This window comes from Pristis pectinata, chromosome 7 (genome assembly GCF_009764475.1).
Source record: "Pristis pectinata isolate sPriPec2 chromosome 7, sPriPec2.1.pri, whole genome shotgun sequence".
Lineage (NCBI taxonomy): Eukaryota > Metazoa > Chordata > Chondrichthyes > Rhinopristiformes > Pristidae > Pristis > Pristis pectinata.
In genome coordinates this window covers 55,400,094-55,414,296 of record NC_067411.1, presented here as the reverse complement: position 1 = coordinate 55,414,296, position 14,203 = coordinate 55,400,094, and the positions used below count along the sequence as shown (strand labels likewise).

Below are 14,203 nucleotides of genomic sequence, written 5' to 3'. Positions count from 1 at the left end.
ATCTGCAGTCTCCCTCATGTCCCCAAAACAGAATTTCCCTTTATATTATTAGAAACCTCTGCTATGGCATAGCCTAGCACAACCTAGCACAAACTTTGAGTCAAATCTGGAACTCCTGTTGTCATTTTTTTTTAAATACTATCCTTCAAGTTCAAATACTGTTTAACCTCTGGCATAATTTTTTGACTAAGAGGATAACTCCAGGTTCCTGAGTGCAAATTCCAAAAAACAACCAATCCATGGCAATACTTAGAATAACACAGAAATCTACTGTGCAGGAAGGTAACTCAGTCCCATCTCTTTTGTGATTGGGAACTGGAATTTCTGAGGGGAAAAGACAGACTGTGCAAGTGGTGAAAACTATGACAGAAATATGGGGAAATGCAAGCCCATCTGTTTTTAATACAAGGAAGGTAATCCAGAATATTTCTTTAATGGTGAACAACTAGGAGCTGTGGAGGAAAAAAGGAATTTAGCTAACAGTGTGCACAGATCACTAACAGCTATTACAAGTGCAAACAATGTTGAAAAAGCCTATGGATACTCAAAATGTAGAGAGAGACCATTAATGTGTGAAATCAGGAATTACCTTCTCATTCAAAGGACAGCAGAAATCAGCAATCCACCAACACAAAAGGTTGTGGGTACTGGGCTAATTGAAATATTCAATACAGAGGACTTTGGAATTTTATGAGGCAGTACAAATGGGAAAACCTGGAGTAAATGGGAGTCAAGGTACAATCCAGCCATAACTAACTCATTGGTAGAAAAATTCTAAATGGTAGTTTCTCATGTTTGTAGTTGGAATGGTAGTTTCCTCAGGGATGAGTAATCAAGAGTTGGATTGTTGGAACTGGCAATCTCCCAGCTCCCATCCAAGTGGCTATAAATTAAATAGGAAAGTGAACAATGAGTGCTGATCGATGATTTTGCCAGTGAAAACAAATCAGATAAGCCTGGATTTTCTTCTTCCTCTGATGCACAAATTTTCAGCATCAAAAGTTGGCACTTCCTGCAAACTCAGCACCAGAGTCAATTAAAACAATAGCAGAGCTCATTTGTATATTCTTAAATTTCTTTGGTCATCCTGTTACAGGAAAGACATGGTTAAGCTGGAAAGAATACAGTGAAAATCTGCTAGGATGTTGATAGGACTAGAGGGAGAGGCTGGCCAGGTTAGGTCTTTATTACTTGGAACATAGGAGAATGAAGGGCAACCTTACAGAAGTGTTTAAAATTATGAGAGGCATAGATAAGGTGGATGGTAATCATCTTTTTCCCAGGGTAGGGGAGTCCAAAACTAGGGGGCACAGGTTTAGGGTCAGAGGGGAAAGATTTAAAAGGGACCTGAGGGGCAACTTTTTCATGCAGAGGATGGCGAGTATATGGAATGTGCTGCCAGAGGAAGTGGTTGAGGCAGGTGCAATAGTATCATTTAAGAAGCACTTGGATAGGTACATGGAGGGGCAGGGCTTAGAGGGACGTGGGCCGAACACAGGAAATTGGGACTAGCTGAGAGGGCACCATGGTCGGCATGGACTGGTTGGGCCGAAGGACCTGTATCCATGTTGTATTGCTCTGTGACTCCATGAACCATGCATACCTAGGCAATTTTTCACTTTCCCAGGCAGCCATCAATGTTGTAGCTAAAATGGAATTTCTTGGTTCAAGGTGCAATTAGATCGAAAGCATTTAGGGCCATAGAACGAGTCCTTGAGTTGTACACCACATAAATGGGCCCTTCAGCCCAATTCATCCATGCCACCTACCTACACTAATCCCATTTTCCTGGCATCAGGCCTGCATACTCCCACTGCTTTCCTATCCAATTACCAGTCCAAATGCCTTTTAAACACCATTATAGTATCTGCCTCTGCCTCCTCCTTTGGCAGCTCTTTCCATATAACCACCACCCTCTGTGGAAAAACTTGCCTCTCAGATCTTTAGATTTCTCCCTGGCATCTTAAAACTAGCTCCCTAGTTTTATACTTCCCCCTCCTCACCCTTGGGAATATTTTGCCTATCTACCTAATGTATGCCCTTCATAATTTTATAAACCTCCAAGGTCACCCCTCAACCTCCTACATTCCAGTAAGAATAAACCCAGCCTATCCAATCTATCCTTGTTAGTAAAGATCTCCATTCCAGGCAACATTCTTTTTTGCATTCTTTTTAATGCAACCATATCCTTTTTGCAGTGTAGAGACCCAACCTCTACATAACACTCCAAGTACAGCCTGACAATGTTTTGTACAGCTGCAACATGGTGTCCAAGCTCTTGTACCGAATGCCACAGCCTGTGACGGCAAACATGCTGAATACGTTCTTCACAACCCTATCCACCTGGATCGATATTTTCAGGGAACTATGAACTTGTACCCCAAGGTCTCTTTGCACATCAACACTCCTGAGGACCCCTCCATTTATTATACACGTTCTGTTATATTATATTTCATTATACACGTTGGTAGAATTTCAGATGGTGATGAGGCGGCTTACAGGATTGACATAAATCAGCTGGTTGAGTGGTGTTGCACCAATAACCTCGCACTCAACATCAGCAAGAGCAAGGAACTGATTATGGAGAGGGAAGTCAGGAGAATACACACCAGTCATCATTGAGGGGTCAGCAGTGGAAAGAGTGAGGAGCTTCAAGTTCCTGGGCGTCAACATCTCAGAGGATTTATCCTGGGCCCAACACATTGATGCAAACACAAAGAAGGCACACCAGCGACTCTACTTCATTAGGAGTTTGAGGAGATTTCGTATGTCACCAAAGACTCTTGCAAATTTCTATAGATGTACAGTGGAGAGCATTCTGACTGGTTGCATCACCACCTGGTATGGAGGCTCTAATGCACAGGATCGCAAGAGGCTGCAGAGGGTATTGACACAGCCAGCTCCATCACGGGCACAACCCTCGCCACCATCAAGGACATCTTCAAGAGGTGGTCCCTCAAGAATGTGGCATCCATCACTTCGGACCCTCACTATCCAGGACATGCCCTCTTCTCGTTACTACCATCGGGGAGGTGGTGCAGGAGCCTGAAGGGCCACACTCAATGATTCAAGATAAGATTCTTCCCCTCCGCCATCAGATTTCTGAATGATCCATGGACCCATGAAAACTTCTTCATTGTTCCTTTAGTTTTGCATTAATTACTTATTTTTGTAATTAATAGAGATTTTTGTCTTTGCAATGCACTGCTGCCACAAAACAACAAATTTCACGTCATATGTCAGTGATAATAAACCTAATTCTGATGGTATATGAAGTCCCAAATACTTTACCTCACACTTGTCTGGATTAAGTTCCACTCACCACCACTCCACCTAACTTTTCAACTGATCTATGTCCCCCTCTCTCTCCTTGCATAACCTTCTTTGCTATCCATAACTCCACCAATTTTTGTCATCAGCAAACTTACTAATCAGTCCAACTGCATTTTCATCCAAGTCACTTATAAATACGACAAACAATAGTCCCAGCACTGATCCCTCTGGTACACCACAGGATTAGAGACCTAAACCACTCCCAATCATTCTTGCTGTTCTCTCCCTCTGTCAGGCAGAAGATACAAAAGCTTGAAACTAAATAGTAGGAGGGTGGGTACAACAGACTGGAAAAGTATGGATAAAGTAAAAGGGAAGGAGAGTGCAGGAGAGGTCACTGAAGTCTTCAGAATAAAGAATAAGACAGAAAGTTCAGAAAGGGATAAGAATTTAACTTCAGGCAACATGGACACAAATTTAAGAAGAAGGATGGCGAAGAAAGGACTGAAGGTATTATATCTGAATGTACGCAGTATACGAGATAACGTAGATGAGCTCATAGCGCAGCTAGAAATTGACAGATATGACATTGGGCATCACAGAGTCATCGTTGAAAGAAGATCACAGCTGGGAGCTAAACATCCAAGGATACACATCCTATCGAAAAGACAGGAAGGCAGACAGAGGGGGTGGGGTGGCTCTGTTAGCAAAAATGAAATCACGTCATTAGTAAGAAATGACATAGGATCAGAAGATGTAGAATCCTTATGGGTAGAGTTAAGAAACTGCAAAGGTAAAAAGACCCTGATGGGAATTATATACAGACCTCCAAATTGTAGCCAGGATGTGGAGTACAAATTACAACAGGAGACAGAAAAGGCATGTAAAAAGGGCAATGTTACAGTGGTCTTGAGGGGGGTTTCAATATGCAGGTAGATTGGGAAAATCAGCTTGGTACTGGATCCCAAGAGAAGGAATTTGTAGGATGCCTATGAGATGGATTTTTAGAGCAGTCTGTAGTCGAGCCCACTAGAGAAAAGGCAATTCTGGATTTGGTGTTGTGCAGTGAACCAGATTTGATTAGGGAGCTTAAGGTAGAGGAACCCTTAGGAGGCAATGATCATAACATGATAGAATTCACCCTGCAGTTTGAGGGGGAGAAGCTAAAAATCAGATGTATCCGTATTACAGTTGAGTAAAGGTAACTACAGAGGCAAGAGAGAGGAGCTGGCCAAAGTTGATTGGAAGGGGAGCCTAGCAGGGATGATGGTACAGCAGCAATGGCAGGAGTTTCTGGGAGTAATCTGGAAGACACTGGATCAGTTCATCCCAAAGAAGCAGTAGCATTCTAAAGGGAGGACGAGGCAAGTGTGGCTGACAAGGGAAGTCAAAGACAATGTAAAAGTAAAAGAGAGGGCATACAATATTGCAAAAATTAGTGGGAAGCTTGAGGATTGGGAAGCTTTTAAAAACCAACAGAAGGCAACTAAAAAAAGCAATAAGGGGAGAATAGATGAAATATGAAGGTAAGCTAGCCAATAATATAAAAGAGGATACCAAAAGTTTTTTCAGATATATAAAGAGTAAATGAGAAGCAAGAGTGGACGTCGGACCGCTGGAAAAAGACGCTGGATAGTAATGGGGAACAAAGAGATGGCGGACAAACTGAATAAGTATTTTGCGTCAGTCTTCACTGTGGAAGACACCAACAACATGCCAGAAATTCGAGAGAGTCAGGGGGCAGAAGTGAGTGTAGTCACTATTACTAAGGAGAAGGTGCTTGGGAAACTGAAAGGTCTGAAGGTGGATAAGTCACCTGGACCGGATGGCCTACACCCCAGAGTCTGAAAGAGGTAGCTGAAGAGATTATGGAGGCATTAGTAGCGATCTTTCAAGAATCACTGGAGTCAGGAATGGTTCCAGAGGACTGGATAATCGTAAATGTCAGGAAGGAGGGAGACAAAAGACAGAAGATTATAGGCCAGTTTGCCTGACTTCAGTGGTTAGTAAAATGTTAGAGTCCATTAAGGATGAGGTTTCAGGGTACTTGGAAGCTCATGAAAAAATAGGCCAAAGTCAGTATGGTTTCCTTAAGGGGAGATCTTGCCTGACAAATCTGTTGGAATTCTTTGAAGTAGTAACAGGCAGGATAGACAAAGGAGAGTCAGTGGATGTTGCTTACTTGGATTTTCAGAAGGCTTTTGACAAGGTGCCGCACATGAGGCTGCTAAACAAGATAGGGGCCCATGGTATTACAAGAAAGGTACTAACATGGATAGAAGATTGACTGACTGGCAGAAGGCAAAGAGTGGGAATAAAGGGGGCCTTTTCTGGTTGACTGCTGGTGATTAGTGATGTTCTGCAGGGGTTTGTGTTGGGTTGGCTACTTTTCACGTTATATGTTAATGATCTGAATGATGGAATTGAGGGCTTTGTGGCCAAGTATGCAGATACTACAAAGATGGTGGAGGGTCAGGTAGTGTTGAGGAAACAGGGAGCCTGCAGAAGGACTTGGACAGGTTGAGAGAATGGGCAAAGAAGTGGCAGATGGAATACAGTGTAGGGAAGTGTACATCATGCACTTTGGTAGAAGGAATAAAAGCATAGACTATTTTCTAAATGGGGAGTGAATTCAGAAATCGGAGGTGCAAAGGTAGTTGGGAGTCCCAGTGCAGGATTCCCTAAAGGTTAACTTGCAGGTTGAGTTGGTAGTAAGGAAAGCAAATGCGATGTTAGCATTCATTTCGAGAGGACTAGAATATAAAAGCAAGGATGTAATGCTGAGGCTTTATAAGGCGTTGGTCAGACCACATTTGGAGTACTGTGAGCAGTTTTGGGTCCTATATCCAAGGATGTGCTGGCATTGGAGAGGGTCCAGAGCGGGTTTACAACAATGATCCAGGGAATGAAAGGGTTATCGTAGGAGGAGCGTTTGATGGCTCTGGGCCTGTACTCGCTGGAGTTTAGAAGGATGAGGTGGGGGGGGGGGGGGGGGGTTCTCATTGAAACCTACTGAATATTGAAAGACCTGGATAGAGTGGACATGGAGAGGACTTTTCTGGTAGTGGGAGAGTCTAGGCCCAGAGGGCACAGCCTCAGAATAGAAGGACGTCCTTTAAAACAGATGAGGAGGAATTTCCTTAGCCAGAGGGTGGTGAATTTGTAGAATTCATTGCCACAGATGGCTGTGGAGGCCAAGTAATTGGGTATATTTGATTATAGAATCATAGAACAGTACAGCACAATACAGGCCCTTCGGCCCACAATGTTGTGCCGACCTTTAAACCTCGCCTAAGACTATCTAACCCCTTCCCCCCACACATCCCTCGATTTTAAATTCCTCCATATGCTTATCTAGCAATCTCTTGAATTTGACCAATGTACCTGCCTCCACCACCACCCCAGGCAGCGCATTCCATGCCCCAACCATTCTCCGGGTAAAAACCTTCCTCTGATATCTCCCTCGAACTTCCCACCCATTACCTTAAAGCCATGCCCTCTTGTATTGAGCATTGGTGCCCTGGGAAAAAGGCAATGGCTGTCTATCTATTCCTCTTAATATTTTGTATACCTTTATCATGTCTCCTCTCATCCTCCTTCTCTCCAAAGTGTAAAGCCCTAGCTTCCTTAGTCTCTCCTCATAATGCATACTCTGCACCCTTTCCAATGCTTCCACATCCTTCCTATAATGAGGCGACCAGAACTGGACACAGTATTCTAAGTGTGGTCTAACCAGAGTTTTGTAGAGCTGCAACATTAACTCTTAAACTCTTAAACTCAATCCCACAACTTATGAATGCTAACATCCCATAAGCTTTCTTAACTACCCTATCCATCTGTGAGGCAACTTTCAGGGATCTGTGGAACCCCCAGATCCCTCTGCTCCTCCACACTACCCAGAATCCTGCCATTAACTTTGTACTCCACCTTGGAGTTTGTCCTTCCAAAGTGTACCACCTTACACTTCTCCGGATTGAACTCTATCTGCCACTTCTCAGCCCAGCTCTGTATCCTATCAATGTCCCTCTGCAATCTTTGACAGTCCTCCACATTATCCACAACACCACCAACCTTTGTGTCGTCTGCAAACTTGCCAACCCACCCTTCTATCCCCTCATCCAAGTCATTAATAAAAATCACGAAAAGTAGAGGTCCCAGAACCAATCCTTACCGATTAGTAAGGGCATCAAAGGTTACAGGAAGAAGGCAGGAGAATGGGGTTGAGGGGGAAAAATAAATCAGGCATGATCAAATGGCAAGCAGACTCGAAGGGCTGAATGGCCTAATTCTGCTCCTATGTCTTATGGTAAAACACACACTACCTTGCTATAGAATGGCTTCTATCCTGCTGTTATAAGACTCTTGAATGGATCTCTTGTATGATAAAGAGGAACTCTTGATCTCTCAATCTACCTTGTTATGGCTCTTGCACCTCATTTGTCTGCTTACACTGCACTCTCTCTGTAACTGTAACACTACATCCTGCATTATGTGATTGCTTTTCCTATTGTACTACCTTGATGTACTTATGTTTTGGAATGATCTGTCTGAATGGCATGCAAAATAAAAAGCTTTTCACTATATCTCAGTGTATGTGACAATAATAAACTAATTACCCTCTGCCTCCTTTCACCATTTTGAACCCTGGGATCCCTTGTGCCCTAACTTCCTGCACCAGACTACCACGCAGGACTTGCCACTCGGATCTCCCCTCTCATCTTGCGACCCCCCCCCCTCAGTTTTACACTCTCCCCTATGTGCATGCCACTCCAATGAATTCCAAAGGTTCAGCCCCCTCTCCATCCTCAGTCCTAAATTGCCTACCCCTTGCACCCCGTACCAAGATCTTCCGGTGGCCAGCATTTGAATTCCACTTCACATTCCCACACTGACATATCTGTCCACGGCTTCCTCCACTACCAGGTCACGTTTAAATGAAAATTGGAGGAACAACACCTCATATTCCACCCGGGCAGTCTCCAGCCAGGCAATAGGAACATCAAATTCTCAAACTTCCGGTAGCTGTTCCCCATCTGTCCCTTTTCCACTATTTTTCCTTCTCTTTTCTCTCTCCTCCTGATCCCACTGGTCCCCATCAACCTAAGTCTTTCCCCTCCCTCAGCATCTGCCCATCACCCACACACAACTCCCACCGGTTCCCCTCCCCACCTCCCTCCCTTTATCCCACATTCCACTGTCCTCTCCTATCACATTCCAAAATCTTTAGCCCTTTGATCACCTTTTATAACCTTCCCAGTCTCTGACATCATTCCTGCCCTCATCTGCCTATCACCCCTCCCCCATCCACCCATCACCTGCCCGCTCTTTCTCCACCCCTTCCCTCCACCTTTTTTTTTATACCAGCTATCTCCCTCTTTCTTTCCAGTCCTGATGGAAGGGTCTCAACCTGAAACGTCCACTGCCTATTTCCTTCCAATAGATGCTGTCTGGCCAGCTGAGTTCCTGCAGCCCGTTCGTGTGCAACCCCTTGCTCCAGACTCCTCTGCAGGGGGATCAGTCTCCCTGCAACAGTTCTGTCAAGGCTGGAGACAGGGTTATTATGCAATACTGAGATGTCTTATACTTCCGAACAACACAGGCCCAGTATACTCAATATTTCCTTGTACGATGGGCCCGTCATGCCAGGACCTAGCCTACACCTGACTTTTTTTTAAAAGAAGTTTCTGGGGAATAAATTTATAACTTAACGATTAAACACTAAATGCAGAGTCACACCAGAATAGGATGATCCCAGAAAATGACCAATGCCAATCCGATACATCCGTGCCCCAGGTCGGCCTCTTGCCCTTCCACTTACCGAGGCGTGGCGATGTCTCCGGGCAAGGCTGGAGAGGACGCGGCGGCGATGTGCCGGCGGGGGCCGCCGTGAAGTTGGGCGCCGCCGTGAAGTTCGGGGCCGCGGTGTGGTGGGTGGCGAAGGTGGTGAGCGGTTCGGGCGCCAGGAAGCCGCCGATGCGACGCACCATCTGCACGGTGTAGACATGTATGTCGAGGTAGTAGACGAGGGTAACGACCAAGTGGAGGGCGCTCAGCGCCAGCAGCGCCACGCACGACACTTGGAAGGCGCGGTTGTGCATCGACCAGCCAAGCGCCACCGACCCTACTCCGGACCCGCTCCTTACCATGATCGGTGGGTCGATCAACCCACCCCCTTCCCTTCCCCCTCCCCCCCACCGCCTCTCTCCTCCAGCCGACTGACAGCTCTGGGCAATGAACTCGCCGCTTGACCGAGGAGCGGAAATCCGATCACACGCCCCATCCGCAGGGGGAGGGGTTACAGAGAACAACACAGACTCTTCGGCCCACCACGTTGATGCAACCCTCTCTTTCCTTATATAAATGCATCGTTTCGCACGTCGGGATAAAATTACATCTGCCATTGCTCCGCCCATTGATTCATCTGATCTATATCCTGCTGTAGCCTAAAGCAACCTTCCTCCTTGAGTACAACACCACCAATTTACATATGGGCAAATTTACTAATCATCCCTTCTACATTCACACCGGGGCGGAATTTGGGGCAGAGGCATTCCACGAGAGGGGTATTCCAAGAGGGGATGGAAGGGAGGAAGAGTGGACTGGGATTCTGGGAGAGGGAGGCAGGGTTAGATATTCTAGGGGGTGTAGGTGGGGAGGGTTTCTGGGGTGTGGGGAAGGAGTTGAAAGATTCTGGAGAGTAGTTGCAGTGGGTGTAGGGGTAGGATTAGAGATTAGGGGGAGGGGCCAAGGTCTTGGAGGGAGGGTTTTGTGTGTGGGGAGGATTTGAGGGATTTTGGAGCCAGAGTGGTTCCAAGGATGAAAGGGGTGTGACTACAGCTGGGAAAGGGTAGGAATTCCAAGGAAAGGTGGAAAGTGTAAGGGGTCCCCGTGGATATATCCAGTGGGATAGGGATTCGGGTAAAATGGACAGGTGAGATACGGAAAATCTGGTTGGGAGAGGGAAAATTCGTACATGGGATTCAGGAGCATAGAGGAGGGATTTGGAGGGAAAGATCTGAGGATTCTGAGGGAACAGTGGGGAGGGATTCTGGGTAGGGGAAAAGATGGATGGATTCGGAAAGAAGGATTCAGAGGGGAGGTTGCAAAGATCAGTGGGTGGGGGGGAGGGATTCCAAGGAAGAGGGAAAGAAGGATTGGGGGAAGGCAGAAAGAAGGCTTTGGGAAGGAAAAAGTTTCGGGAATCAGGGTGGGAGAGTGGAAAGAGAGATTAGTGCAGTGAGGGTGGAAGTGGTCTGGAGAGGGGAGGAAAGGAGGGATTTGGGGTTGGGGAGAGGTTGGGGTAGGAGGGATTCAGATAGGGGGCTTCAGTTAGGGTGTGAGTGGAAATGAGCAGGAGAGATTTGGAAAGGAGGCATGGCTATCGGAGGGAGGGGAGGGAGGGATGAGGAGCCAAAGGATTTGGGTTGGCGATGGACAGAGATTTGGATGCAGAAGGGTTGGAATTCTGTGGATGAGGAAAGAGAGGTTGGGGTGGTGGGAGAGAACAGGGGAAGTGACAGAAGGGTGAGTGATGAGGAAGAATGGATCCAGGGGAGTAAGGGAGAGGAAGGACAAATTTGGGGAAGGAGGGATTCGCAGAAATGGATGGGTGAAGGTGAGATTGAGGGGTTTGGAGTTGGGATTGGGGATGGGAAGGAGGGATTCATACGAGTGTAGGAAAAGGGATTCAAGGGGTGGTAGAGAGGGCAAGGAGGGATTTGCAGGGCTGACATACTACAAAACAAAGTTGGGCAACAAAGTCAACAACAGCGCATCCCTTCCTGATGAGTTTAACGCATTCTATGCACGTTTTGAACAACCACCCTGACAGCCTCCAATGCAACTGAACCTGTGGTCACATCGAGGACGTAAGATCAGTCTTCCTTAAGGTGAACCCAAGGAAAGCATCTGGCCCAGATGGTGACCCTGGCCGTGTGCTCAGATATTGTGCTGATCAGCTGGCGGGGGTATTTGCAGATATATTTAAACTCTCCCTGCTTCAATCTGAGGTTCCCACCTGTTTTAAGAGGACCACTATCATCCCGGTACCTAAGAAAAACATGGTAACATGCCTTAATGACTATCGACTGGTGGCTCTGACATCCACCATCATGAAGTGCTCCGAGAGGCTGGTCATGGCATGGATTAACTCCAGCCTCCTAGACAACCTCAACCCACTGCAATTCGCCTACCACTGTAACAGGTCCGTCTCCCTGGCTCTACACTCATCTCTGGAGCATCTGGACAGTAGACACCTACGTTAGACTATTGTTTATTGACTGCAGCTCCGCCTTCAATACTATTAATTCCAAGCAAACTCATCACCAAACTCTGAGACCTGGGACTCAATACCTTCCTCTGCAACTGGATCTTTGACTTTCTGACCAACAGACCACAATCAGTGACAATAGGCAGCAACACCTCCAGCACAATTATTCTCAACACTGGTGCCCCTCAAGGCTGTGTTCTCAGCCCTCTACTCTACTCCCTTTATACTCATGACTGCATGGCCAGATTCTGCTCTAACTCCATCTACAAGTTTGCAGGTGACACACTGTAGTAGGCCGTATCTCAAATAACGACGAGTCAGAGTACAGGAAGGAGATAGACAGCTTAGTGACATGGTGTCATGACAACAAGCTTTCCCCCGATATCAGCAAAACAAAAGAGCTGGTCATTGACTTTAGGAAAGGGGGCAGTGTACATGCACCTGTCTACATCAATGGTGCTGAGGTCGAGAGGGTTGAGAGTTTCAAGTTCCTTGGAGTGAACATCACCAATACCCTGTCCTAGTCCAACCACATAGATGCCATGGCCAAGAAAGCTCACCAGCACCTCTGCTTCCTCAGGAGGGTAAAGAGATTTGGCATGTCCTCTTTGACACTCACCAACTTTTACCGATGCACCACAGAAAGCATCCTAGCTGTACGCATCATGGCTTGGTTTGGCAACTGCTCTGTCCGGGACCGCAAGAAACTGCAGAGAGTTGTCAACGCAGCCCAGCACATCACATAAACCAGCCTCGCCTCCATGGACTCCGTCTATACCTCTTGCTGCCTTGGTGAAGCAGCCAGCATAATCAAAGACCCCACCCACCTGGGTCATTCTCTCTTCTCCCCTCTCCCATCAGGCAGAAGATACAGGAGCCCGAGGACACATACCACCAGGCCTAAGGACAGCTTCTATCCCACTGTGATACGACAGTTTTGCTATACAATGAGATGACCTCATAATCTACCTTGTTATGACCTTACACCTTATTGTTTACCTGCAATGCACCTCCCTGTAGCTGTGACACTTTACTCTATATTCTGTTATTGTTTTTACCCTGTACTACCTCAATGCACTGTGTAGTGATTGATCTGTACAAACAGTATACAAGATAAGTTTTTCACTGTATCTCGGTACAAGTGACAATAATAAACCAATACCATTACCAAGAAGGGAGAGATTCGATGCACACAGCAGGGAGGGTGAGGGTAAGGATGCATTTGGAGGTAGTAAGTGAAAGGATTCTGTGAAGCGGTAAAGGAGGAGTTGGGGGTGGGGTAAGGATGGAGAGATACATGAGGGGAATAGGTAAGGATTCAGGAAGTTGGGGAAGGAGGAATAGGAGGAGGGATTTAGAGCATGGGGTGGATGGGATTGGGTGAATGGGGATAGAGGGATAGGAGACATTTGGTGGGGTGGAGGGATATAGGGAGGGTGGGGAGGTAATGGAAAGGAGCAATTTGGGGGTCAGACAGCAACTTGATTCTGGGCAGAAGTGATCTGTGGCAAGGATGATCAAAGCGAGGAGGTTGTAGTAATCACAGAGAAGGGTGATGATGATCAGGGAGAGCTGCTAGATGAAAGGAGTGTTAACAAGATGGACGTGCTTAATCAGAGGGAGAGGTTGATCCTGGAAGTGCTGATTTGGGGGTTTCAAAAACCAGAGCTCATCAAGAAGGGTGTTAATTTGAACTGACACCCTGGAGACAAAGTACTCAGCATCACTGCTTTTCGGAAAGGCTGATGAATCCAAACCACCACCACCACCCCCATGAGTAAACCTGTATCTAAGTAGTTCTCTCTCTTAATTTCCTTCTTGACAGATTCAATTTTATTCTCTTCCATGATTCCATCCTCCCCCAGATCCCCCTTTCCATGATTCCCACCTCTGGTTGATGCCTCACTCACTCATCCACTGTCCCCGATCCACCCCAATCCCTTACCCTTCCTGATCCCTCCATGAACCCCATTCACCCTGTAAATGATTTTTCCTTCCAAGTGAATCTACTAACCTGATCTCATCATATCCCATCTCCTCACTTCCCCCCCCTACACCTACCCAAATCCTTTTTTCCTCCCCCAATCCTTTGATTAGACTGTCCCCTTCTCAAACCCACCCACTTTAATGGAACCAGGAAAATGCAGTTTCATGCTACAGGGAAAATGGATGAATGTCAACCATGTCAGAGATTGAAGGCAAGTCAAGAACAAGTAGGGATAGATTTCCTTTGTCAGCATCGAGGGATGTCATTACTGACTTAGTTAACACTGTTTTGATTGGACAGAAACATAATTGGAGGGATTCACATAAATTCTAGGTAACATGGGCACAAAGTTGTGAGACAGCTACATTTTCAAAGACAGGTCAGCTGGAGATGGGATGATAATTTATAAGGAAAGACAATCATGGGTTAAATATTAAGAGTGATAAAAGAAGTCATGAAGAAAAAAAACTGGTAACATTAACATAAGAGGGATAGTTGGATGGGCAGTGCAGAGTATATTTGAACAAGAACCATGAGTTTGCTGCCTTTTATAGGGGAAGTTCTGTTAATGGCTGCACCTGTTATTTGCCTTAGTAAGCAACAAATCAGAGCTTGTAAGCATAAGGATATGTGGGGGTGAGTCAACAATTTAATGGAATCAAGGGAGCAGGAAC

General features: G+C 46.1%; 1 protein-coding gene across 1 annotated transcript in view; it reads right to left on the bottom strand.

Annotated features, from left to right (window-relative positions):
• Window positions 1-9,527, bottom strand: part of b4galt1l (DP-Gal:betaGlcNAc beta 1,4- galactosyltransferase, polypeptide 1, like) — a 54,324-nt gene extending 44,797 nt beyond the window's left edge. Inside the window, exon 1 of the mRNA XM_052020174.1 lies at window positions 9,092-9,527. Coding sequence (XP_051876134.1) covers window positions 9,092-9,419 — 328 coding nt within the window. The 5' untranslated portion in view covers window positions 9,420-9,527. The remainder of the gene's footprint in view (window positions 1-9,091) is intronic.
• Window positions 9,528-14,203: the final 4,676 nt, after the last annotated feature.